The sequence below is a fragment of the Mytilinidion resinicola genome (assembly GCF_010093595.1).
Source record: "Mytilinidion resinicola strain CBS 304.34 unplaced genomic scaffold BDZ99scaffold_5, whole genome shotgun sequence".
In the NCBI taxonomy this organism is placed as follows: domain Eukaryota; kingdom Fungi; phylum Ascomycota; class Dothideomycetes; order Mytilinidiales; family Mytilinidiaceae; genus Mytilinidion; species Mytilinidion resinicola.
Window position 1 is genome coordinate 2,194,311 of NW_022985441.1, and position 24,903 is coordinate 2,219,213.

Genomic DNA, 24,903 nt, shown 5'->3' on the forward strand with positions numbered 1-24,903 from the left:
CGCTTCAGCAACTCTTCGATAGCAGGACAAAGTTGCCCTTTGAAATTAAGCTGACCAATGTTTTCAATCCTAATAGAAGCAGAGAAAGGCAACACCAGACCATTTTGTAGCAAACCGAGAAGCAATCCTTTTTGAAACGTCTCGCAAGAATGTGCTGCAGAACGACTCAGCACAGCATGCAAGATCTCCACGTAAATAGCACCTAGAACCTGTTCTTCGAGCATATAATAGCTAACACATGTTTACATATAACGGTTTTTCGGGTAGGTTCTATGTTCATAATTCACCAGTAAACATTCAGGCCCGTGCACTTGTTCGTTAGACATAAAAAGGCCTTTTCCAAACATGCTGCCTCCTTCTCAGCCTACCATCACACCACTACAACAGAACTTGGAAGTGTCCAGCTACCACATCACTACACCAGAACCTGAAAGTGTCTAGCAAACGAGCAACCATGCCCCTAACCCTCAAGTACGATGAGGAATCGTTCACCCTGACCGGCAACAAGGACTCTTTGTACAAGATGTCACAGGGGGAGCTGGATGGATTTTTCGCCATGGTCAAAGATGGCAGCGACACCAACCATCCTTCTTTCAACTTGAGGGATCCCGCCACCAGGGCCCAAGTTCGAGCCATCCAGATCCGGGGCCTCGCCAACCGCGCCCTGCTCCCAGTCACAGACACGGTTCCCCCGGAATACCTCGAACTTTGCATCTTCGAGCCGACCCGTACCAACCCGAGCACGGTGAAGTCCTGCGGTGTGACTTTCAAGAAGGGAAGAGTCACTGTTTCCCCGAAGACGAAGGCAAGTTTCACTTGAAACACCGCTGCTCGCAACAATGAGAGGTGAACTGATTGCAATGCAGTTACGCCACCGGATCCCAATTGGAAGCCGGCTATTTACTTTCCGCATCCGTTGCCTCTATGCCATGCCTGCAGGCGTGGACAGAACTTACGCATTTGCTCCCGTTGCTTGTCGGTCGCGTACTGCTCTACCGAGCAGAGGTGGCAGAGCCTGTCTGGTGGAGGCATGACGACTAGAAGATTGAGGTCCTCCTGGATGTTGTTGCCGTGCGAGGTGGTGGAGGTTGCAGGCAGCTGGGGAGGTTTTGTAGGCTTGGATGTGCGAATTGGTTCACGCGCTGATGAATGCTGAAATAGTCTGCGAGTCTCATGCAATTACTGATCTTAACTGCTTCATGAAGTCCTTCGAATTGAAAGCGCGAATGTTCCCATCTATATATTTTATAGACAGTTATGGACAGAACAGAACTTCTTACATTTCCGTGTTGATTGCTGGAAGCACCGCGTCAATAGGTCTAACACTCAGGTTGAAATTGATGTGAACTCTGATTTCTATGGGTGTCTAGCTCGTTGTTTATATACTAGGGGAAGGAGGGGGGCCAGCCCCGGGGGCATAACGTGGGATCTCTTCCTGACGCGTTACTTGATTCATCCTGTTTCCTGATACAGTACTGATACCGTGCTGCAGCACTGCTGTTGCACTACCTGTTACTTCCTCCTGTATCAGCATGCTATCCTGATACGTTACTGCATATGAGTTGCTGACCCTAGGTTGTAGTGCTGCAACCCGAGTCTAACTGAAGCAATGAGCTCAAGTTCAGCAAACTTTGTATTCTTTGGTATGGGTTTGAAAATTCGAATCAGATTGCTGTACTAGTAGATTTTGTACCCGTACAAGTGGTCACGTATGCTATGATCGTTACAGACGACAGAACCCTGCTACATTATGCTCCATGCCACTGGGTATGTTGAAAGAGTATCTTGGAAGCAAGACTTCGTGCAATGCCCGTATGTCTGTCCAGGCCACTTTTCTCTGGATCGCAATATCGACATGTCCAAGACAGGTGACCCCGTTTTTTACCGATCAACACTACTTATTGTTGAGCGACAAACCTGTGCCTCCACGTCTGGATACTTGAGTCTACCATCACTATATCCACGCAGCACCGCTACAGCAGGCACTCCAGGCAGCTGCTCTGTTTCGTTCACAGGGCGCATGAGGTAACTCGACCAACTATCAGGCCTCTCGGGACGGGGAAGGCTTGATCTTCCAAAGCAGCTGTGAGGTAAACAATTGCAGATCCTGCGGAGCAGACTCGGAACATAGTGCACCCAAACTGGCTTGGAGAACGGCAGACAGCCACAGAGGACGCCAACAGAGACTTCGATAATGCACATAACCTCGACAAGGTTTGCGCCGTCTAAAAGCAACATTAGATTCCAAGTCTAAAGCTAGGGGGGTGCGACGGACGAGGGGAAAGGGGGACCTACACAGAGGATCTCGGGAGCCGATTATGTTATACAGAATCACAATCCTAGCCACTCCGCACGCGACCACCAGAAGCCCAAGTAAGAAAGTAGATATGAGGCCCAGTCTCTTTTGAATGGGTATATTAATCGTCATGATTTGGGGAACGGGCCATAAGAAGACGAGAGCGTCAGTGATGCTGTTGATGATGCCGGCAGGCAATAGCAGGGACCGAGCTTTGATACAATTTCCGTGGACGCTCAGATCCCAGTAAGCTTTAATTGGGCTGGTAGCACTGTTAGTGGAATATTTCAGTGGTGACCGGGTACCCAACTTACGTGCATTGGAAGATGGTGCATACTACTACGGCAATTGTCCAAAGAGAGAGTGTGACTAATATAACTCGGCAGAAGCACGTGTTCATTCTTGTAGTCCAAAAGAGATGGTTGTATGCTAATAGCATCGACATCTGAAATTACCGTTAGGGTCTCTGCGAGGCGTCGAGAGTAGAGCGTAACTCACTTTGGTTGTGGAGACTGCGATTGGCCAGGTAACCTGTGTAGCGAAGGCGGTCTATCCCACGGGTTAAATTTCGATTTCAGGCGGAGGCACCTCGATACTCGCCTTTCCAGCCCGGATTTGCCATTGCGGTCGGGCGTCCCAAGTATGATAGCCTTGCCCATATGCGGTAGCCACCCCAATTACTGTCATCATCGCTACACTCGTTATCTATCGAGCCAGTCAGCCCCAGTCCATATCAGGATCAGAAAGGAAGCTCCAATACTGCAGCAAATATCATCATTGCGTCATGTTTCGCAAAGCTGCGCTTCATATAGTGACCTCCCAAATATCTGACAAATAGTCCAAAGGTGATTATCCCCGCCCCGACGCCCACCATGGCTCGTAGCATGACGACCTCGGTTTGAGGATCAATGTAATTCCTACCGTAGATAGATGTCAATCTCTCACTGGCAGAGTATGTCGAGATACAGTGGCGAAAGAGGGAGAAGGAGTAGTATGCTCATGGTGGAGGCTTGGATTTAAAACGGGTTCTTACGGTTTCGGCCCTGTTGCAGAAAAGTGTCAGCCTGGTCTCTCTATAGTGTGGGAATTGACCTACATGTGGCTATAACTTTTGGAGACGGCACGAGTGCCATTGTTTTATTAATGTGGCAACCAGGATCGAACCTGGATAGCTAGCGGGGTGCTTCGTGTTTATCGGAATGTTTCCGGTAACAGGCCTAGCAACATAGATGCAACGGCGAGGATAATAGCGACGACAACGAGAATACTTATGGGTAGTCCTCGAGTAGTGGAATAGGAGATAACTCCAGAAGCCGCATCAGCAGGGCGGGGTGAGGGCAGACACGCAGCCTACGGGAAATGCCGAGTATGACAATCCAGCGTCTAGCTACGACAGCGGCGAACTTAACTTGTGACAGAAAGCGGCGACTCCGAGTCCGACGGGTATATGGCTGGTAGCATGCCGAGAATGCCGATTTCTGTCCAGGCCTTAGGTTGAGAAGCAGCTTTCTTGGCAAAGAGAGCACATCGATCAAGGAAGTACGCTCTCATCGACAAGAAAAGATGGACCAGTGGGAGCTCGTCACGTCCGCCGCCATGAGAGAAGCTTGGATCTCAAAAGCTACATCGAGGCGCATCGAGGCATACCTACAAGCCACCATTGAGGGGTTCGACGCCTAGAGTGGGGAAATGTATCTAGTCTGCCAGGCTAGACTCGGATTGAAAGAGATGGCTGGAGTGAACAAAGAGATCCCAGCTGGGCGACGAATGCGGCCTCACCAAAAATTCGGCACTTTTGACACGGTGTATCCGAGGAAAACAAGCGAGAAAATCATTCGAGATCGAATCTCCTCGTCACGATTGATCCGCGCATACTTGTCCGCAAACGTCTAAAGGCCTTCGATCCATTGTCAAGAATCTGAACGAGTGTGAAGTTCATTGTTTTGAACATATCGAAAGCTGAAGGATTTACATCAGGTAGTGGTAAGAGGGTTAAAAAGGCCTGTGATTATCTGAGTTTGGTGCTCGACATAGACATCCTGGACGAGAGATGAGGGTCGAAGCAGATGGATCTCGCTGCGGCTCATGGCTTCGGGTTTATTAGTTTTACTGGCTTTACAGTCAGTAGTACAGGGACTATACAAGAAGAAATTTGGAAGTCAGAGTATGTTGACAGACCCTAGGAGTACCTAGCCGCTAAGCCAGTCTCATAAGTGCTCCTAGTGAGTGTAAAGGGACGATTACATGAGCTCAAATCGAGGGTCCAAGGTCTTCTTGCCATCGAGCCAATCATCCCTCTGGTAAGGGCTTGTAGGCGGTCTCGGGAGCGTCGATATCCAATTTAGGCTTCGGGGGATCCGGGACTCTGATGGTCTTGTTGCCCATGACATACTTATTGCGGTCGGATTCGGAGAACGTGATGGTCTTTGTGTTGTTGTTGTAGCTGGGATTATGTAAGCTAAATGCCTCTCGTTCACGCGCTTGCAGGTATCTTCGCCATTGGGTGAATCTCGCCGGGCGGAGGCTTATCTTCGGGGGAACCGAAGAGGACAGCCATGGCCGTGTCGTCGCGCGAGGCCGAAGCCGTCGCACATATGCTTCCTATGTCCATTTAAGGATTTTCCGCTGTCACTGATCGCCTTGTACACGGCGTACTGTAGAAGCAAAGGCTTTTTGGCGGCTTTTCAAGTCGCATACCAAGCCTCTCGCACGGCCTCGGGGAGCGTGTCGAACTGCTCGGACGGTTTCGTAGTCGTGCTCCAAGATCTTCGCCCGCACTTGGTGATCGTTGATGTCTATCGTTGAAGGCATCTTAGCGGACTTCATCTAGTTGTTTGGTCAGACTTTCTGTAGAGGATGAGTATTGTGGGCAATCACGGCGTGCGAAAGGAATGCTGTTGTCACTGGATCACTTGAAAAGTCAAGAATGGGCATCGCAACAAAAGGCTCGTGCGAAGCCTTGCGCCACATGAGATCCTGTGCAGCTATCATCATTCTAACGCCGCATGAGGGGTTTCATGACGCTCCCGGCGATTCAGGAGAGGTACGAGCCTAACTTTCTGATAAGCATGATGCTCGTAGGGCCACCTCAAGCGACGTCAGATAGGTGTACACGCAATAGACGCGTAGTAGGCTCTAGCTGTTGATTAATACACCGAAGCGCCTCACGGCACAACAGAAATCTGTATGCAGAATCTATTCAGGACTAATCTTATAATCCCCCTTCCCCCAACCCCATTTTTTCATCTCGTCCATCGATGACTACTTTACACTACACACAAATCCCCGTGCCTCCCAACCGTGATCTCACACTCAAACCCCCTCCGTAGGCTAATGCACTCAATTTGCCCCTCATCATCCCACTCACGTCTCCTTCAACGCCTCCTTACTCCCCTGACTCAGCTTATTCTCCTCAACCATCTTCTGCAAATGCGCCTGTCGAAGCGGCTTCAACTCCTTCCAATCATGCACCCTGCCAGTGAGACTCTTGACAGTGCGCTGAGCATTAGGGAAGTGAGCGTTGTACCTCTCTGCAAGGAGACTATGCGCAGCGCCCGGATCATCCAGAACAAGCTGGCCGAGGTACGCACGCTCTTCGTCGCTGTATCCGCCTCGCTTTTCGTTGGGAGGCTTGATGCAGGAGCGGTCGACGCGCTTGGAGGGGGTTCCTTCGGGCTTGACGTCTGCATCGGGCGAGGACACGGCCGGGCTGGGGGCGGGAGTCGGAAATGGTACCGCGGAGAGTCTCGTGAACTGCTTACGGGGAGCAGGCATGGTGGTACTCGCTGGATCTTCCGTGTTGTTGGTGCTCTTCCTCTTGCGCGGAGCGACTCGCTTGTGTGGGGTTGCTTCCGCGCGTTTGTTGGGCGTGGGCGACGAAGCGACGGTGATTGCGGTTCCATTCTCCTTTTTGTTGTGCTTCTTGTCTTTGGCAGAGGTTTGTGAAGGTTCTGTGGTTGGGTGTGCGGGAACGGTAGTAGTGGGCGACGAAGCGACAGCTGGTGTCGTTCCATCCTCCTTTTTGCTGCGCTTCTTGCCTTTAGCAGAGGTTGCGGTCTCGTCCTTCTTTTTGCCGCGCGCCTTGCCTTTAGCGCAGGTTTGTGGGGATTCGGCGATTCGGCGTGCCGGACAGGGGGTAGCGGGCTGTGGGGACTCTATGGCTGGGTGTTCTAGAGAGGTAGCGTTGAATGCCTCAGCAGCAGCGAATGCCTTGGCAAAATCGGTTCGCCAAGTGACTTGATCAAGCGCCCAGCTGATGTCTGCTTCAGTGCGGAATGGGATCACCTCCGAGATGAAGTCGGGCGGGTTGTGTATTCCGATCCTTGTGCCTGCACAGTAGAAGTTGAACGCCCCAGTTATGTCGGTGTCACTCCAAACATTGTTTGCCCAGAATTCGAAGACTCTATTAGCCTCCGCCTGTGTGAAGGGCTTGGTAGGAATTGGATGCTGCGAGTCGTTCATCGCCATCTCAAAGAGAGTAGTGGGCAGATTCCTAGGCAGCGGAATAGGGATGGCTAAAGAGCTGCCTTGTCCCCGACTGCCTTCTTGGTCTTTGGATTCATCGTTGGCTTCGGGAGATGGGGGATTGATACTCCAGGCCATGATCTCGGACTCTGGAATGATATCCTCAGGTCGCAGTTGTGGGGCGCGATCTTCCGCTACAGCTTGCTCAACGGGGCCGACTTCACCCCAGTTGACAAAGTTGTCAATGTTATTAGCAAAATAGGCATCCAAGTCATCTTCCATGGCGGTCGGCGACAGGCTGGAGGTTCCTAAATCGAGCTGCATACCCAGGTCCAGATTCATGCTAGTGGATTCTAGAACAGCGAGCGTGTTTTGTGGCGGTGGTGTTGTGCTTTTCCGAGAGTCGCGTGAAAGTGTTTTGGAGCGCGATGACGAGGAAGTAGTCGAGGAAGCGAAGCGCATTTGTACAGCTTAAGCTGGGTCGAAGGAGTGAAAGCTGAGCTCCTTGTTGTGAATGTGGACTATTGTGATCCGGTGGCAGAGGTGTTGTCTCGGGCGGACTTTCAAGATCAACGCCAAAAGGGGCACAACAAACCTCACGTGATCGGCAGATTCACTTTACCTCAGCCCTGCGAAGAATTGTCCACAACCTTCTGTCAATTCTCGAAGTTACCCAGGACTCCAATATCTAGACATGATGTGAAATTGATGTTTTGAAAACTAAGCTACCGTTGTGTTGATCAGCGGACTGGCAGCTGGGTCACTCTTGTCAGTGGTGTCAAGTACGCAGGATCCGAAATGATACAAAACCATTTCGTTCGCCCATACTGTGCACTTTCCGATTCCTAGGGTCTTGCTAAACGCTCGTGCGCCCTTCTTTAGTCCTGCCGGGAGCATCATACGAGCTTTGAATGCTCTACAAGTGAGGTAAGGCATGAGACGATGCAGATTCAGACGCCTCTGGACTTACTGTCCACCTATTATTGAGAGCGGTGCCAAAAGCCCTTGCGCGCCCTTCTGCCACTGCCTGGGGTGCCCCAGTAAGCTGACGAAACCGATAAGCCATGTAATGCAGTGGAATCTGAGTATCCTACTAGCACCACCGTAGCGTCAAGATAGTTCTGTGAGGTCGAAAAGTTGGATGGGAGAGTTGGGATGGAAGCGATGGGATGGGATGATTACGTTACGAAATAAGCGAAACACGCTAAATCTCGACGTTACCTGATCTGCTAAGCGAGATTATCGGACGGCAGCATGGATAGTGAATACTTCCGTGGCCCTGTATTGGCTGTATCTAATTCGCTCATCCAACTAAAAGTACGTAGCTCTTTGAGCTCATGAACTAGACCCGCTTAAAATGCCCGTACGTCGCGCGTACACGGTAGTTGTTTCCCCTACTTCTCTCCGCAAGACCTCCGTCAACATCAACACCTTGCCATCATCAAACACCAACATCCCGTTCCACGCGGCATCACCATGCCTCTCCCGAAGTGGTCGCAGTCCTCCCGGGTTGATGAGTCCCGCATCAGCTTTCTCGACCTGGCTCTCGAGCTTCGCGAGCAAATCTACGAAGCGATCGTCGTGGTTCCTGAAATTCGGCCGCTGACGGACGGAACGCCCTTAGAACACAAACCAAACCTTAACGTCCTCGCGGTATGCCGTCAGACGCGCGCTGAAGCCAGCAAGGTGTTTGTCACCCGGAACACTTTCACTACGTGCCGTGTGCTCCAGGGCTCCGAGTACACCCTGGATAGGTTGGATGTCGCCGTTCTCCAAAACATGGAGAGCGTTGTCAAAGCCGTTCATGCGCCTTGGGTGGACACTGTCACAATTCTGAAGCTTTCCATGTCCTGCGCATCTGCGAGTACCTCGGGGCTTCTCAAATTCCTGCAGCCGAAGCTTGCTCGCCCCTGGATTGGAGATTTCGGCAATTTCATCCAAGAGACCTTCCCAGCAATGAAACAGGTCATGTTCGTCGTGAACCACCCTGGCCTACGCTGGTTCTACGCTCTTGCCGCGAAAGAAAACGGTGGAGATCCCTACGCCGAACTATCTTCGGACGAATACTCTGACAACTCAAACGAGGACTTATATGGCGACCCACATTGGCCTAAGTTTAGCCCCCAATATAGCGACTCTGCAAGCTCCAGCTCGGACGATACAGAAGACTTAAACAACTTCATGGTGGGCATGGGTCTCTCTCTGTTCGGTGATGCGGATGCGCCATCTGACCTTTCGGAATCAGAGGCTGATGAGGAGGATTCAGGGATGGATTCAAAGGTTCCAAAACCTGGCCTAGGCAACGTGGTCGACGCGACAACGATGACAGGAAACTGGGACAACTCGAAGTCGGGCTTGCGCGAGGACGCATGGAAGTCAGAACATTCTAGCTCTAGTTCTAGCTCAAGATCCAGCTCAAGTTCTAGCTCAAGTTCTAGCTCAGGCTCAGATCCGAGCTCAGACGCAGGCGAAAACTCACAACCAGGAGCGAACTTGATGTCCGCCTTACGCAAGCGTAAATGGGAATCGGATCACTCGAGCTCGAGCTCTAGCTCAGACCTAGATTCAAGACACTTGGAACCAGCTTCAACCCACTCCCACGATCACCAAGTCATGAATGCCCTCGGATTCAACCTCAACGGTCTCGAGCCAGAGGAAGATGACCACAACTCGGATTCGGACGACTCAGAGATTTCTTTCCTATACGGAGACGACGATTTTGACAGACACGTCGACGAACCTAGAGAGCTTGAGGACGAAACGAAGGCCGCAATTCACTACGAGATCATCAAATACTGGAAAGAAGAACTGGGCTTCTATCTAGGCATCCCAACATGGGCAGGTTTCGAGATTCTGCCAGGCCGTATCAACGAAGGTCGGTTGATGGCCCCCCACATTGTGGTGGATATGGCGGACATTTGGCAGGAGTTGAAGGCGGAGCGAGACGCTGTAGGTAAGTAGGGGATTCAGAATGATGCAGCGTTCTTTGAGTACGTTGCAAAAATGCAAGTCACTGGTACTGCAGATGAACTGCGCCTGGGTCAGAAAGTCTCCGACCTGCGAATTACTTGACGGTCAGCATGTTTCCTAGGGTGTACAATATCAAAGTAAAAGTGGCTCCAATGCCTTACGAAAGCAAGTACTATTTGCCTTCGACTCTCTCACCAACATCCCAATAGTATGATCAGACGTGAACTCTATATTCTCTCTCCATGTATCATCTACATCTGCACAACCGCCATCACGACCTCATCCTCCTCGCCTCACGCTCTCGCTAGACCACTGCGGTTCCACCGGCCCCGTATCTACAGCCGCCCCTCGCCACTTCTGAATAGGCGTCCACCCCCTATAAACGCTCCTCAGCCGCCCAACCTCATCATTAACCATATACGCCCTCTCCCACGCCAGCGACGCCGCAAAAGTCGAATTCCTCGCCGCCTTCCCATCCTCAAACCCCTCCAAAAACTCGTCTATATCAGGCGCCGTCTTCGTGCAATTCTGCGTTATCACCCGCAGGCGCCGGATGATCCGCGTAGTGAGGTCACTCATGACTTCGTCCTTGCGGGCAACTAGGGGGTCGGCGGATTTATTTGCTGGGATTGCGACGGGGATACAGATGGTCATGGGCAGGCTGAAGAGGCCGTAGGTGACGTCCCGAGCGCGGAGGATGGTGGGGAGGTGGGCGGGAGAGCGGTTTTGCTGGCCGATGGTGATGAGGTCGGTGAAGGAGCGGAGGGCGAGGAAGATGAGGGTGCAGGTGAGCGCGGCTTTTCGCCATTGCTGTGGTAGGTTAGTTGGTGGTTCTGAGGTCAGGGGGTGCAAGAAGTGGGAGTTGACCTCGTAGTCGAAGGGGGTGATCGCCGTCCATTGGTAGAAGCCGGCCCAGATTCCGAGTATACTGAGAGTGCCAATGAACATGAATGTTGAGAACGTGACTTCGAAAGCGCTTCTTGCTTTGGCGATGTCGTTGATTGCATGCAGATCCGCGAAGCCAAGCCATGTGAACGCCAATGAGAAGAGTAGACAGATTTGGTAAGCTCCGATGAATATTAGTACGGCGAACACTGCTGAGATTCCGTATGGCTCTCGGCGTAGAGTATGGTATCGCCGCATAAGTCTACAGGCACCCCAGAGAACAAATATGTCAGAGAATACACGGAAGATGTGGTTGACACAGGCGAAAAGGAGGTAGTCGTAGGTCACGGGTGTTCGGTAGTGCCGGATCATGATGTCGATCCAGTTGAGTATGAAGAATCTTCGGACAGATGACATGAGTGTGAACCGCGAAGGGGAAAGGTAAGCCTAACTTACATGCAGAGAAATATCATGCCCGTGTATATCATCTTGGCTTGTGGCCATTCTTTGGGCCGTAAAGCTATCGTGAAGCAGGTCATGATAGTCACGAGACCTGCACCGAGGGCATCAAAGGCGACGACACCCGTCCCTCCGACATCTATAGTCTGGGTCGGGAGGTGCCAGAGTCCCTTCATGATGCGCCTTCGGTGAGTAGGAGCAAACTTACGATGAGTCTTATTCCATGTATGAGTAGCGGCTCAAAGGCCAAATTTCGCGATTTAGCATAGCGCCCCCAGCCTTGTTGTCCTCCCATCTGCAAGAGCTCATGTGATGATGTCGACATCGTGGAAATAGAGCGCTTTCTATGAGCGTGCCCTGGTTTATAACCCGACCGGAAGGAAGTCCCGGCCGTGATGGGCCGTTGGGCACCCGCATGATGCGGAGCAATTGAAGGCAATAATCGGTCGAGGCTGTGTGCTTCATGCATGGGACGTTTCTGAGTTGGCAAGGTGAAGTGCAGTCGACAAGCCATTCAACTGGGATGAAGTTCTAGCCCCCATTGATTTACCCAATCAGATGTTTCCTTTTCCAGCCTTCCTGCAGCTGCCTCGTATCGAACTTTTGCCTGAAAAACTAGGCTGCAGCCGGGCTGCAGCCGAGCCTCAGCCTGACTACTTATCCCTCATTTCGCTATCATTGCTCCGAAGTGATGTTATCGTCAACTGTCTATTGGACGCCCTTTTAGTACTACCACAATGGGCGGCAATGCACTGAGGTAAGGTGCTCCATGCATAATAGATACGAGTACCTTTCGACACCTAAGGCTACGTTTTTCATGCTTGGTTCCGGTATAGGTGGCTGTGTTGTGGACATCCGGCAAAAGGCTCGTTGCAAAAGGAAAAGTGAGCTCAGATCTTCCACTAAGCTGAAGACCTGCCTCCAAAGAGCTTGATCGTCAGGTATTTGTACATAAGTTGGACATAAATCCAAATTGCTTGGAGGACTTGCGGAATTGGACTCGACTGCTACCTTCTCCTCTCGCCATGCCTATGATTCCGCAGGGAAGATTTCGCATGGGACGATACTCCGCTTCGAGATCATGTCAGAGCGGCCATCCCCGATCTTCTCAAGTCCCGGAACCACCACAACATCGACCGTGTAGATAGTCCCTTTGTTATAATCGCCATCCTCGCAATCGTGATAGTTCTCCCCAATCTCGATCTTTTCTCCAATTGCCGGCAGAGAGAGCTGCAATTGCGCAGTGTGTACCCCGAATTGTATGGCAATTTGACTAGACACGCGCACCATTTCATGAACTTGCTCTTCTACCTCTTCTCGGACTCCACTGTTAGTTAGCTTTGCTACTTCCAGGAGAATGGCGTATATGCGATCCACGGCTACTTGAGTATTTTCGGCGCTGAATTGGGCGAGAAGGCTTTCGGAGTGTGAGAGGGTACTACGAGTTGTCAGGGCCTCGTTGATGGTCTGAAAAGTCGCAGATCGCCAAGTGTTTGCAATCCTGTCTTTTCGAAGAAGATCGAATATATCTTCGCTTGTAGCTACTCCGTAAGATTAGGAAATAGTCCTCGTGTGGGCTTCTGGAGACCATCTTACCCTTTCGATTCTTCATGTCAAACAATTCCCGCCACGTGAAGTAAACCTTCATGAGCTCAGCGGGCGCTTTCTCAGGCCCAAAGACGCCAAAACCGAACGGAATGGAAAAGAATTGTTCCTGTAGTATCTTCCATATCGCGCTCTTAAGGAGATAGTGACTCTTCCCGCTCCCAACGCGCGTGCTGAAGTTGGTTGGATCAAGCCGAAACCCAAGTGAATGACCATCTGGGATTCGGAATTCTTTGTTCCGTGGGGAAGTAGTCGAGTCAATCAATTGGCGCAACTCGCTGAACTTGTACTTCAGTTTGTCGTCTGGCCAAGCTTCGTTATCATTCTGGCTAGTCAGGAGTTGACCCACGAGCCTTTTCTCTTGTTCCTTCCTCTCCTGCTCTTTCTGCTCGTACTCCCATCTCAGCTGGGCTGCTTCTGAATCAAGCCTATTTTGGGATGTCCATTCGATGTTCCGGTGCTGTTCCTCCATATTTCTCAGCATCTGAGTATGATCCATAGTCATCCGAGCAATCACGTCCTCGTATTTAGCCTGCATCTTACTCTTCTCTAGACCCATCTGCTGAATGGTGGATTCCGCGTGCTGTAATTGCTCTTCCCTTTCTCGGAGTTGAGTCTGCGTTTGTCTGAGTCTCTTCTTGAGCTCGTCGATCTGGCTCTGGGAGCTCTTGTAAGCCCGCTCATATTCTTCGAGTGAGTGTTCCACTTTCCCTTTCTCGCTCAAAACCTTCCGTCCCCAATTAAAAAGGCCATTAAGCGTTTTATCTCGTTGTCCTAAGATCCCGGTTGGAGCCTCGACCTCACGGAGAAAGCTTTCAATTCGAACTTCGAAAGCCTTCCGGACAGATGAGGCGCTTTCTTCGGATTTCTGCAGCCTTTCCGACTTTGGTTTTGAAGAGAAAAAAGCCATTTTTGATTGAGCATGGGATGCTCTGTTGCGGTGACAAGAGAATCAACCGAGATAATCTCCCCGTCTAGTCGTAGCAAGGAACTTCTAGGGGAACTTGAAGCCGCAATAATCAGGCTAAAGAAGACCGGGAAGCATACTGATTTCGTAGGTCTCGCTGATGTGGTGGTGGAGGCGCGTGGCCTCCAAAGATGAGCGGAATTTGATTGCCGGCTGCGAGGCAAATCTGTTTTGCAGGCACGAATAAGATAGAGCGTCCTGGCCTAAATTTCACCAAAACTAGCTAATGTGCCTCCAATTAGGGTCGGGGTCTGGACCGCGCTGCGTGGAATACCCTGAGAGGTCCGTCTCAACCATCGATAAGCTTCTGGTCAAAGAGGGGTTGTTGCCTTCTTTCCCCCACCTCGCCGTACCAACGAGGCTGAGGCTCTTGGAAGGCTGCCTTATTCACGTGCGTTAACATGGACCCTAGTATACCTATTTCTTCGTTACTGAGTCTAACTATTCAAGAGTTCATGAGCATTGCTTGATCATCATGGCAAATGCAAACCAAGGACCGCGCATTATTCTTGGGCTAGACTACGGTACTACGTACACAGGTAAAGGCTTTCTTTCCAAAGCTACCTCCTTTTTCTGGGTCTGATATCATTCCACTAGCATTGGCATACGTAAATACCAACGGCATCACCCCGGCCTCCCCTCGCGACATCATCGTTTACAAGAGCTGGCCAGGAGGAGAAACACAGAAGGTCCCGTCGACCATCTCGTACGCGGAGTGCTCCTGTGGCAAACGATGTAAGCAATGGGGACACAACATCGACGACAATTCTCTTCGTATGCAATGGACTAAACTCGAGCTGGAACCGCGCTCAATAAGGAGCGAGCTTGAGGTCCTTCGCGATTTGACCAAAGGGCTCGATCTTCCCACCACGCTTCATAACAATCAGGGGGCATTCGTGCCGCGGCATCTGGCAAAAGATGCAGAGGATGTAGTGAGGGACTACCTCTACAAAATAGCAAGACTGTGGTACCTAGATATCAAGGCTACGAGTACGTTTGCTTTGGACCGTATTCCGGTGGACATGGTGGTCACGCATCCCGTCGTGAGTTCAGCATGCGTGTTAAATATGCTTGGCAGTATTCTGATTGACCTGGGTAGGGCTGGTCCTACGAGGCTATGAATAAAACGTTTCGTGCTATAACTGGCGCCTTTCAGAAAGGAATGTTCAAAACTCTACGGGACATCTACTTTTCCACGGAACCGGAAGCGTGTGCTCTTAATACAATTCAAGAGCTTCTAGCGGCGGATCACCATTGTCTAGTCGAAGTAACGTAAACATTCCCAGACGCGATGATCTCGTAGTAATGAGATTTTGGGTAGGGTGATTGCTTTGTACTATGTGATGCCGGAGGCGGCACTGTCGTAGGTTACCTCGTATCTCGATCTTTTGCCACTCACTGACCGTTGTACGACTTGAAGGATCTGGCATCATACAAAGTCGAGCAGCTGCACCCCCTGAAGCTGAAGGCCTGCGGAGGAATCTCCGGTAGTTTCCACAGCGAAACTAGATTGTTCCATCTCTAAGGTGTCACTAGGTACGAAATGCGGTGCGACTCAAGTCGATCGCGCTTTTCTCAAGTGGGTACAACAAAGACTTCAGAACAGGATTTCAGAAAGGGATGTGACTTTGCCGGGCCCGCTTGTTCTCAATCCCTTGGGAATACTCCTCCTGCGGCGATTCGAAGATATCAAGCGTCAATTCGACGGCAGAAAAACCACGGACATCAACCTCCCGAGAAACCTTCCCGGAGGCGGTACGGTCAAGGTCAAAGAACAGGTACAGACCGGAATTCAGGACGGAACGATCTTGCTCACAGTGTAAGCATATAAGAGTTCAAATGCTGCGTGGATACTTCTAATTTTAGGCAGGGATGATCTCAAAGATTTTTTTGAACCAAGCGTCGAAGGGACAGTGAAGCTGATCAAACAACAAGTTATAAAGATACAGCATCCTGCAGATGGAAGCATGCCTGATCAGGTTACTGTAAGGATTAAATGCAGATACTTTCTCCGTTCACATGATCCCCTAATTAACCATGCTTTACTAGAACATATTCCTTGCAGGAGGATTCGCAGAGAGCCCATACCTCTTTGATGAAGTCGAGCGAAGATATGCCAGCAAAGTCGATATCAAGGTGTTCAGGGCTGAGGACTGGTTTGTATACAATTCCCTAAAGACATCGACCGCAGCTAATCATATCGATAGTTGGAGCGGCGTAGTAAAAGGTGCTGTACTGCGTGCTGGGGATCTCGGCATGCGAGTAGACGTCAAGGGCACACGATGTCCTCGACACTACGGTATCTGCATTTCGCGGAAACGAGATGACCAGTTGGATCGCATTACGTGGGTCGTCCGTCAAGGTGACTTGATTACCTCGGATAGCGGTATCAAGGCTACTCTGGTCGGCCAATGCAGAATTTCGAGCCTCGATCTCTTCCATTCAAGGCTCGCCCGTGTGGTGTTCGTAGCTACAGATATGGCGAACCCTCCCGCGACTCTATCGAGAATTGATCAAAGTATGTGGCATTCCCTATTTCCCCTCTTAATTATGGTTGCGGCGATAGTTCTTGCAATATTGCCCCATAATGTGGTGTATAGGTGAAGTAAGCTGCTAATACTCAAACCATTACAAGAAAACAACGAGGTTCACTATATGAACGTCGACGATATACCACCAGTGTCGCCTCAGCAACGGTCCTTAGACGTCGAGATCCGGGTACTGCAAGATGTGAAAGTACGAGTAAAGTGTGACGGCCATACCGTAGCATCCTGTAATACAACCTTATGATTCGTCCTGACCCTCGTGGAAGCCTTCTGGGGTAAAACCTGAGAGACGAAAGTCGTACGGCTTTGCGCTCATCTTTGCAATGACCACTCTGATACAGGATGCGTGATGGATAATTATTGGTCAACAGTCTCCCGGTTGAAGCTTTAGTAGGCGCTAAAGAAGGTAATGTTTCAAATCAAAGGATAAGTTAGTGAGGTAGTGCTACGTGATGGGCTTGGAAAATTGGTACCGTAGCTTCCCCGCAACCATAGGTAGCGAGGGATCAAGCATCTGTGTCATTGAGTAGCGGCGAAGGTAGGACGCCGATATGCAGCCTGTCTCTAAAGTATACACAGGCTCATCAGTTCACGGGATGGAGGCAAAGCGCGAACATGGTGCCACATCACGTGATCCGCCCTACTCCGCTTCCGCTACCCTTAATCATGCATGCAGCGCAAAGCCGAGTCTCCCTGTCCTACTCAACTTTTAATTAAAGCGAATACGACCTCGTGTCGCACGATAGAGGTCGCAAATCAGGCGAACCGTTCGAGGTGCATTTGGGCCTCAAAAAGAGGCAACCGACCCCGCGAATTTCGAAATCGGGCCTCACGCCACAGATTTGACAACTCAGCCTTGCAGGAAGCATTTCCGGCCACGATATACATGTTTAGTGTTTTCTTTCCGCCCTTTCTACCCTGATCGCTGCACGTAGTCAGGAAGCAACATGCACGAACCTCCGTACACGCTATCATTGGTCCCACGCGAATCACGGCCTGATAAGTATCTGCAAGCGACGTATTTCCTAGCCATCAAGCATGCCCACCTGTGTCCGCTATGGAAGTCTGGAAGTTTGTCGACTACTCTGATACTGCTCCTGTTCTTGCGCTGTCCCTCACTGCCAAGCGGTGGGGACTTGATCCTTTCCCCGGCAATCTAGTAGCCATCTCAAGCATCTGGCACGACTTCCAACGGTCCAACGGAACTGAAGAGCTTGCCTCAGCTCTGCCATACACTTGCTCGTACAGCTCTTCATCGTATCTTGACTCTTACGTCCATGACTACTCCCAAAACACTCGTGACGATTACACTCTGGACGACAGCTATAAAAACATAACTAGGAACTCGGCCATCTGCAACAAAGTCTCCCGTGCTCATCTTTGCGACTCTAGCTGCCTCATCCTCATCGAAGGCGTTGGGAGCAAAACCACGGGTCCGGCCCACTCTGATATCGTCGGCCTTACCCACGGCCTATCCTTCCTGATTTCCCTATCCGTTACTGCTCTCACCGTCATGGGTTTCCTCGAAGGACTCATCAAGCGGCCGAAGCCCCCCCAACTCACCGCCGTCATCAGAAAAACGTACAACGAACCCCACAAGCCGCTCGCCAACCCGTATCCACTAGAGCAGTACAGCACCTCGAGAGACGTCGTTTACTGCGCGCAACTGATGCGGCAAATGTACTCTCTAGATCTATCGATCTGGGCTATGGAGGACTCGGCGCCAGGAGAGGTTCCCCGTCGTGAAGCGATGAAGACGCAAGCGAACGCCCTTTTGGAAGAGATACGGAACGTCGTGGAGGTGTGGCAGAAGGACATACAACGGGAGGACGGAGGAACATGGAAGCTGGAGGAGAGGAAGCTCGTCGATGAGATTTCGAAGGCTGTGTTGGAGTATCCGGCGGAGAGATATCCTGTTTCGATGGATGCGCGGCCTGCGGCGAAGAAGAAGTGGGAACAGCAACGAGGGCTCAGTGCTGTGGGAAATAACACCAATGGCACTGCAGGGAATGGACACGTGCATCCGCCCGTAGCCTTACCTGAGCTGCGCGGAGACATCCGACAAGCAGCGGAATTGGAGGCTCGATCTTTGCGGTCATCAAGGCGACCTCCAATCTTTAAGTTCCCACGCAAACCCTTGGAAAATCCTTCGTCTTTGCGCACTAGTCAAGCAACCTAAATATCTGTTAGTTTTCAAGCTCACCAAAAGGCTGATATGTATACCAATCAATATATTCAACCGTCATTTTCCACTTACGCAAGTAACGGCTCACTTGCAATCTGCATACACCCTATTGACGCTGTCTGGGGTAGCCTCACGAGTTTACCAATTAGTCAAAATGCCGAGCTAATCTCTCTTTCGAAATGCTGAAAATATTATGAGGCCACTCATCCAGCGGTAAACAAGTGTACGGATTTCTATAAAGAGACAATGCATTTTACATCCATATCACGGTCGCAATGCAAGAGGAGGAAATTTTGAGCATGGGAAACGTAGCCTCGTTAAAACCCCCACCAGAGCCAAAAGATTGATGTTTCAGGTGGGGGAAAGAGTGCTACAGAAGTTTGTTGGGATGAACGCTGCAAAGAAAACCATACCCAAGAATGTCGTGTCCGTTGCTTCGTAAATATCACTCCAACTGGTCGTCTCTCCTATTGTTGCTCATCTGGCTTTTGTCAACATTTTCCAGACCTTGAAGACCAGCTCCCTTACTGTTTGTCGGTTATACAACGGGAGCACCATCGGGGTGGTGAAGAAGAGGCCCGGCGTGGTACAGACCGTATTCGGCGTTGTAGAGCGTGTCCATCGCATCCCAGTAGAGGCGTGGTCCATACTCCCGAACAAATCCATTCATCTCGTTGTTGAGCATCCGGGGCTGGGAGCAGTGCAGCAGTCTGGTCTCGAGGTGCCTCGCCAGTGCAACCACCAAGTCTTCGAATGCTGCCAAGGCTTCCAGGTACGGCCGGGAGAAAGCATCCATACCTGACGTGACCATCCAGTGAATGATATGGTCAGCCACGTCTTCTTGATCTTGAGGGCTCTTGGTGCTGTAGTCCCGTGCAGAATCCACAACCAGTAGGATCATACGATTTGTGGGCGTTGGGTCCAGTGTTAGCCGACGTCGAAGCTCCGGGATGGTCTCAGTTTTGCGAAGGAACTGTTTCTGGATGGTCTCGTTGAAGGTCCCAGCGGAGTCGAATTGGTCGATGAATCGCGGCGCTGCGGCGTTGCGAATCGGAGGCGTTGCGGCGTTGAGAATTGGAGACGCTGCGTGCGGAAGGACCCCACCACGACCTCCCTGCTTACCACCTTTAGCACTCCCCGATACGACCGTAGATGGAGGTAGATCAGTAGACTCCTGGGGGAGGTCAGCTGAAACACGGACCAAACACGTTGCCGGCACCTTCGCCGGTATATCTCTAGGAGTAGTGACCAGAGGAAAAGGTGAATTCACAGATTGGCCGTGATAGGGCCCAACTTGGATTCGCGTTGGCGGTGGTCGGATGGCCTGGGACGTTGGAGCAGGGAGTAGACCATCATCATATGGAGTGCGGTATGACCGATGAACGGAGGAGCTACCTGATGAAGCACTGGATTGCGGGCCAGCCGAAGCGCGGGAGGGAGCAAACAATGGTTGTTGACTGTACCCGTAAATAAGCCACTCTTCAGGAAATGTGGAAATACACTTACGTAGGAAACTTGTCTCTGCAGCCGTTCTTCATTCCTGGACGCCCAACAACGTGCTGACGCAACGCATCCTCGGTCTTGTAGCCATGTTTCGAGCAATAAGGGCAATCAAAACGACTGGAGGACTGACTTAATTTCTAGACATAGTCAGTGGGTGGGCTCAGCTAGCTGCAATAACGGTCCACTCACTCGCTTTCTTGTAGGCGCCGTAGCCTCTTGAGAGGACTCCTGGAAGGGTCCATTGGTGAACTGAAACATCGTCATACTGCTCTAGTTTGTCAGCGTTTGGAGAGACTTGGTCGAGGTCATGCTCAGTACTAGGCCATAAGTCTAGGCACACAAGTTCATCACTGCTTGGTCCCAATCTTGCTCATCTTATACCACCGCGAGGAGTAGCCCAACTAGTCAGTAGCCGGTGAGTCAAACAGCAGTGCAATTCGCATTGCGTGAAACTTGACATCGCGGCTACGCTCTTGGAATTCCATTGGGGTACCCCAAGCAGTGGCAAACGGGTGTGCACAGACTTATGACCTGTCGCTGTACGGTGAGAGTGGCGTAATTGCTTACCTTGATGTGGCGTAATATGATGTCAAGGACTTGATTGTCGTGATGAGAGAGGAAAAAGAGGTTGTCTGGACTGGGGGGCTGTGTGGCTGTGAAGCGAGGTTAGTAGGGAGAAGGAGTCTTGGGTGGGTGGTGAATGATGTGAGGTTAGGGGAAGGACGGGAGCAAATAGTTTAGTCGAGAAGAAAGGAAGAAGAGAAGTGGATGATGTAAGCTAGGGAACAAGAGGGAGGATTTGGGAACATGTGATTTTGGGGAGAGGAGAAAAAAAGGTTGGGAGGGAGATCAAAAAAGTTGTCGAGAAGGTTGTCTGGATCCAGGTTGGTGGGACAGAAGTGATTTATTTATACCCAAAAGAAGCCCCCGCACAGGCCACATCCCGTGAAATGAACGTGACTTATGGATTCAACCAATGGGAGGCTAAGATCAAAGAGGCTAGCACCTCCTTCTGGCACCTCGAAGAGCAGAAATGAGAGTCTCGAGAGCATTATGAGGCTTTGCTGGCAACATGTTCAATTGGTATATACGGAGATCACCGATTTATAGAAATTTCAGTGATCATCATCATATTTTACTGCACCAACCTGTGCTATTAGTCAGCGAAATCGGCACGTAGTAATCATTACCAGCAACTAAGAGTGATTTTGCAGCCAACGCTCTCGCGGAAGTCTTCTTTAACAAGGAAGGGAGCGAACGTTTACGAAATACCGAGAAGGATGGATTGATATCAGCTTTCAACGTACGCGGTTAGACGTCTTCCGTCTTCAAGCAAGTTATCTATTGCCATTTTGCCTTCTCTAAAGACGCGTCCGAGATGTTTAAATCAAGACCGTGACACAGCTAGCCTAATAATTACCACCGATTTTAGTTGCAGAGTACCAGTCATGCCATATAATATCAATCGTTAGCCATTATATACCTCGCAGATAATCGGCCTCTTCCCACAGTGGTAGGTTTTCCTGAACCAGCCTACCCAGCAGCAGTCTCTGCCAACAGCTGGCGCTCCCGGACAACCTTCGGCTGGTGACATTTCTCCAGGTACATAAACTCACCTCCACCTCCACCTCCACCTCACCTAGCCCTCGACAACTTCCTTCCTCTGCACTCTCTTCACCCTCTCCTCTTCATCCGACTCCATTCGTCAGTGCCCTCAACATTGCCAACTTGGTATCCTTCCTACCTACTCCCACTGACCTCGCACTCAAACAGCAACCGTTCACCGTCGACTCCTGCAACTGCACAGAGAACTCGAATCCTATGATCCTCACATTGTATTTCACCTCACTTCTGCGCACTCGTAAGTCTCCCCTCGCTACCGCAAGCCTTCCCTAAGCCATGCATCAGGTCAACCATATCACTGACAATAAACAAAGCGACCGGTCATCTGATTCGCGACTTCGAATCGGCACCTCGACTCTTACTTTCACTTCACCTACATCTTCCAACCTCGTATGCTTACCCTTACCGCTGTTGGCTTTCCTCTAAGCGTCGCCTGACTTGCTCCTAGCAAAGCGTAGGCACAATGACCCATAGCAAAGGCCGTTCACGTCGCCCTTGGAAGGGCTCGCAACCAAATGACGGGCTAGTAAGTAAAAGATCTACTCGACTGTGCCTAGGCACCGACTCGGGTTGCAGCACTACAACCTAGGGTCAGCAACTCATATGCAGTAACGTATCAGGATAGCATGCTGATACAGGAGGAAGTAACAGGTAGTGCAACAGCAGTGCTGCAGCACGGTATCAGTACTGTATCAGGAAACAGGATGAATCAAGTAACGCGTCAGGAAGAGATCCCACGTTATGCCCCCGGGGCTGGCCCCCCTCCTTCCCCTAGTATATAAACAACGAGCTAGACACCCATAGAAATCAGAGTTCACATCAATTTCAACCTGAGTCACCGACTATGTACAGAAACAAACACCGGCTCTTGGCTACTACATCCACTACCTGTGTGGCCGAGATTTCTAGGACCTCCAAGCGATAGAAGACCATCACTACGGGCCCCATGGTAAGCACAATGGCTGCCGCGACCTTTACGGAGAGCCCCAGAACGCCAATCCGTAAGTGTGCTCGTCGTGTCTGTACCTTGTCCTTGTTCTCTGCCTGACTTATCATCGTTTTACTTTTCAGATGGCACCATCCAACCTACCAGCGAACGGACCATTATTCAACACCTTCGAGGCATCGAGCCTGATACGCGCAAGCCGAGTCCACGGGAAGGGAACTCTTCGCGCACCGCGTCCAGACGGGGACGCTAAATTGGCTCCTGCGTGCTCCCCACCACTATGGGAGGCTGAGGCACTTGAAGGTCAGGAAACTGCGCTAACGCGTTCCGATCCCATAGTCTCAGCCTGCACCTTTGGCGTTTTCCCTGGGGGCCCAGGCGAAGATACCTCAGAGCCGTCGTCGTTTCGTCGTTCGATGAAGGATGATTCGGGGATGGAAGAGTCAGCGAGTTTGAGCCATCGCCCTTTGGGTGATGGCTCCGCCCGTACCCAGTCATGCTTAGGTAGTCGTTCGTTGGAGGATGGCCCGCCGGATCGTCGTCCCTCGAAGGATTGCTCAAGCGGGATTGCTGAGGCGTCGGGAACGGCCAATAGTGCAACCTCCTATGATAGGGGAGCCCGAGAGGAACCTAATCTGGACGAAGCGAGCGCACCTGACGGTCCCGAAGGCCGTCGGGAACCACAGATTCTACAAATGGAACAATTCTTTTACAACAAATTCCGTAGCACTCCTTCTCCCATTAGAGTCTTCTGGGCTCTGGTGGAGTTTTTAACGAGGCTACGTTTCCCATGCTTGAAACTTCCTTTAGTTGAATTGTGATCGTGATATATATATGCAATGTGAGCGTTGTACGCCACATTAATGTACGATGTTGCTTTCTCAATTACTGGTTCTCGTCACAGATATCCGCACACTTTCTGCCACTGCTTGTAGCGTCTCAAAGTATTTTCAGGTGCCCGGTTCAGACCGAGGTTTTACCTTTTGAACAAGTGATAAACTCGTAAAGCCACTCCAAGCATCGACAGAGGGGTGTACACAGATTGGACGTGTAATCCGCAGCCCTGAATTTCTGAATATATTACGATGCGCCACAAGCGGTGGCAGAATGGTATGTGGACATCTATGACTACGCACTTTACCATCACGGCGATTCTTCAATATAGGACTGGCAATACTAGGCATAGTCACATAGATCCCCATCGAGAATCAACGCAGTCCCAGGAGTTGTAAAGTTTGCGAGAGGCTAAATTCCTGTATATTCTATAGCAAGTATTCTCGTCGAGCATCTAGATGATTCTAGTCTTGCGTCTTTGAGTCCACCCAAAAATGCCCTCTTACTAGACAACCGATGTGTCTCAAGCTACTTAACACATTGCTCATACTCGTTCCAACTCTCATGCAAACTTGCAGCTGATATCCGGCTTCAAAAACCTATGACGGCGCGCACGAACCGCTCTAGCAAGTGCGGGGTTTGGGCTGACCGCACTACGTCCGTCAGTATTAAGCCCGGCTCTTCCGGGTTTCAGAAACATCACACCCACATCATGAGCATGCAGGAGGGTCTATGTGTAAGCTGATGGCAAAGTTTGCACGCGGAAAATGATGAGGAGGTTCCGTAATCAACGTGGCATGACACACCATGGAGAAACTATTGATCGATCACAGCATATTTTTGCGTCTCACGTTAAACAGATCGATGTGCGTGCAGATACGAAGTGAGTTGAATCTCTGTTGGTCGGGGACTCAATACAAAGAAGTTTTGCAAAGCGTTTGAATGATGCTAGCCGAACATCCCCAATCCCGCTCGAGCTGCTCTGTCGCTAAGCCACCTCGTTGTCACCTTCGCTAGGCCCATATACCTCGTTCAACGCTTCTTCGAACTCCTCAGTTGCCAGTCTCAGTATCTCGGGCTCTTCAACGTTGTCCACGAAAAGATAAATCCTACCATTTTCAGACCGCACAACCTTTCCCAAAGGCTTCTCAAGGTACGTGAGACAGAGATCCTGGAATGCTTGCATGTGACGAATAGCTCCAAACTCCAGCACGAAATAATTCATGTTAAAGTAGACCTTCTCCCTCGTATCCGGCCGTCCCACCGCGATCCGACCTTCCAGATTCTTCGCCAAGGCTACCAGCAGATCCTCGAATGTGACGATAGGCTTCAATGGCTGCGCGCTGAAGCCATCCATGTTATGGAATCCTCGGAAAAGAATCAGGCCTTCGACCTTAGCTTTGTGACTAGAATCGTGGTCTGCGCGGTATTTGCAAGCGTCCAGGAGGATTCCCATCATCTGATTGTGAGGGGTGGGAACATTGTCTAGGCGTTGAAGTAGATGGGGCAGCGACTCGTGGACATTCTGGTAGCTGGCGTAGGAAGGGAGAATCAGTGAGGGAGACATGAGTTGTATTGAGGTTCTAGCGAGTGGCTATATAGTTGGAAGACGGTAGGAGT

At 50.8% G+C, this 24,903-nt stretch overlaps 10 protein-coding genes across 10 annotated transcripts; 5 read left to right on the forward strand and 5 right to left on the reverse strand.

The window, feature by feature from the left end:
- Positions 1 to 454: 454 nt before the first annotated feature.
- Positions 455 to 820, forward strand: BDZ99DRAFT_474228 (uncharacterized protein; the record flags this gene model as incomplete). Its single annotated transcript, XM_033721881.1, has 1 exon — positions 455 to 820. The coding sequence occupies one exon, from the start codon at positions 455 to 457 to the stop codon at positions 818 to 820; it is 366 nt and encodes a 121-aa protein (XP_033580560.1).
- Positions 821 to 5,659: 4,839 nt separating this feature from the next.
- Positions 5,660 to 7,222, reverse strand: BDZ99DRAFT_517846 (uncharacterized protein; the record flags this gene model as incomplete). Its single annotated transcript, XM_033725227.1, has 1 exon — positions 5,660 to 7,222. One exon carries the CDS (start codon positions 7,220 to 7,222, stop codon positions 5,660 to 5,662), a length of 1,563 nt encoding a protein of 520 aa, XP_033580561.1.
- Positions 7,223 to 8,236: 1,014 nt separating this feature from the next.
- Positions 8,237 to 9,832, forward strand: BDZ99DRAFT_474231 (uncharacterized protein; the record flags this gene model as incomplete). The annotated part of the gene is made up of 2 exons (XM_033721882.1): positions 8,237 to 9,713; positions 9,786 to 9,832. 2 exons carry the CDS (start codon positions 8,237 to 8,239, stop codon positions 9,830 to 9,832), a joined length of 1,524 nt encoding a protein of 507 aa, XP_033580562.1.
- Positions 9,833 to 10,009: 177 nt separating this feature from the next.
- BDZ99DRAFT_517848 (uncharacterized protein) lies at positions 10,010 to 11,250 on the reverse strand (the record flags this gene model as incomplete). Its single annotated transcript, XM_033725228.1, has 2 exons — positions 10,010 to 11,015; positions 11,072 to 11,250. 2 exons carry the CDS (start codon positions 11,248 to 11,250, stop codon positions 10,010 to 10,012), a joined length of 1,185 nt encoding a protein of 394 aa, XP_033580563.1.
- A 776-nt stretch (positions 11,251 to 12,026) lies between these two features.
- Positions 12,027 to 13,292, reverse strand: BDZ99DRAFT_412441 (uncharacterized protein). The gene is made up of 2 exons (XM_033716653.1): positions 12,671 to 13,292; positions 12,027 to 12,618 (listed from the first exon to the last, which is right to left on the reverse strand). Exons 1-2 carry the CDS (start codon positions 13,236 to 13,238, stop codon positions 12,104 to 12,106), a joined length of 1,083 nt encoding a protein of 360 aa, XP_033580564.1. The 5' UTR covers positions 13,239 to 13,292; the 3' UTR covers positions 12,027 to 12,103.
- An 829-nt stretch (positions 13,293 to 14,121) lies between these two features.
- BDZ99DRAFT_568759 (uncharacterized protein) lies at positions 14,122 to 16,542 on the forward strand (the record flags this gene model as incomplete). The annotated part of the gene is made up of 10 exons (XM_033727816.1): positions 14,122 to 14,185; positions 14,244 to 14,689; positions 14,746 to 14,913; positions 15,067 to 15,133; positions 15,183 to 15,465; positions 15,517 to 15,631; positions 15,696 to 15,802; positions 15,854 to 16,164; positions 16,282 to 16,382; positions 16,459 to 16,542. The coding sequence occupies 10 exons, from the start codon at positions 14,122 to 14,124 to the stop codon at positions 16,540 to 16,542; spliced, it is 1,746 nt and encodes a 581-aa protein (XP_033580565.1).
- A 646-nt stretch (positions 16,543 to 17,188) lies between these two features.
- Positions 17,189 to 18,452, forward strand: BDZ99DRAFT_259478 (uncharacterized protein). Its single transcript, XM_033713771.1, has one exon. It carries the CDS (start codon positions 17,250 to 17,252, stop codon positions 18,369 to 18,371), a length of 1,122 nt encoding a protein of 373 aa, XP_033580566.1. The 5' UTR covers positions 17,189 to 17,249; the 3' UTR covers positions 18,372 to 18,452.
- An 86-nt stretch (positions 18,453 to 18,538) lies between these two features.
- On the reverse strand, positions 18,539 to 20,552 carry BDZ99DRAFT_259484 (uncharacterized protein). Its single transcript, XM_033713772.1, has 4 exons — positions 20,448 to 20,552; positions 20,070 to 20,145; positions 19,884 to 20,017; positions 18,539 to 19,834 (listed from the first exon to the last, which is right to left on the reverse strand). The coding sequence occupies exons 2-4, from the start codon at positions 20,142 to 20,144 to the stop codon at positions 18,916 to 18,918; spliced, it is 1,128 nt and encodes a 375-aa protein (XP_033580567.1). The 5' UTR covers position 20,145; positions 20,448 to 20,552; the 3' UTR covers positions 18,539 to 18,915.
- Positions 20,553 to 22,461: 1,909 nt separating this feature from the next.
- On the forward strand, positions 22,462 to 23,270 carry BDZ99DRAFT_474237 (uncharacterized protein; the record flags this gene model as incomplete). The annotated part of the gene is made up of 2 exons (XM_033721883.1): positions 22,462 to 22,504; positions 22,597 to 23,270. The coding sequence occupies 2 exons, from the start codon at positions 22,462 to 22,464 to the stop codon at positions 23,268 to 23,270; spliced, it is 717 nt and encodes a 238-aa protein (XP_033580568.1).
- Positions 23,271 to 24,230: 960 nt separating this feature from the next.
- On the reverse strand, positions 24,231 to 24,863 carry BDZ99DRAFT_557528 (uncharacterized protein). The gene has a single exon (XM_033727202.1). The coding sequence runs from the start codon at positions 24,848 to 24,850 to the stop codon at positions 24,272 to 24,274; it is 579 nt and encodes a 192-aa protein (XP_033580569.1). The 5' UTR covers positions 24,851 to 24,863; the 3' UTR covers positions 24,231 to 24,271.
- Between the last annotated feature and the right edge of the window lie 40 nt (positions 24,864 to 24,903).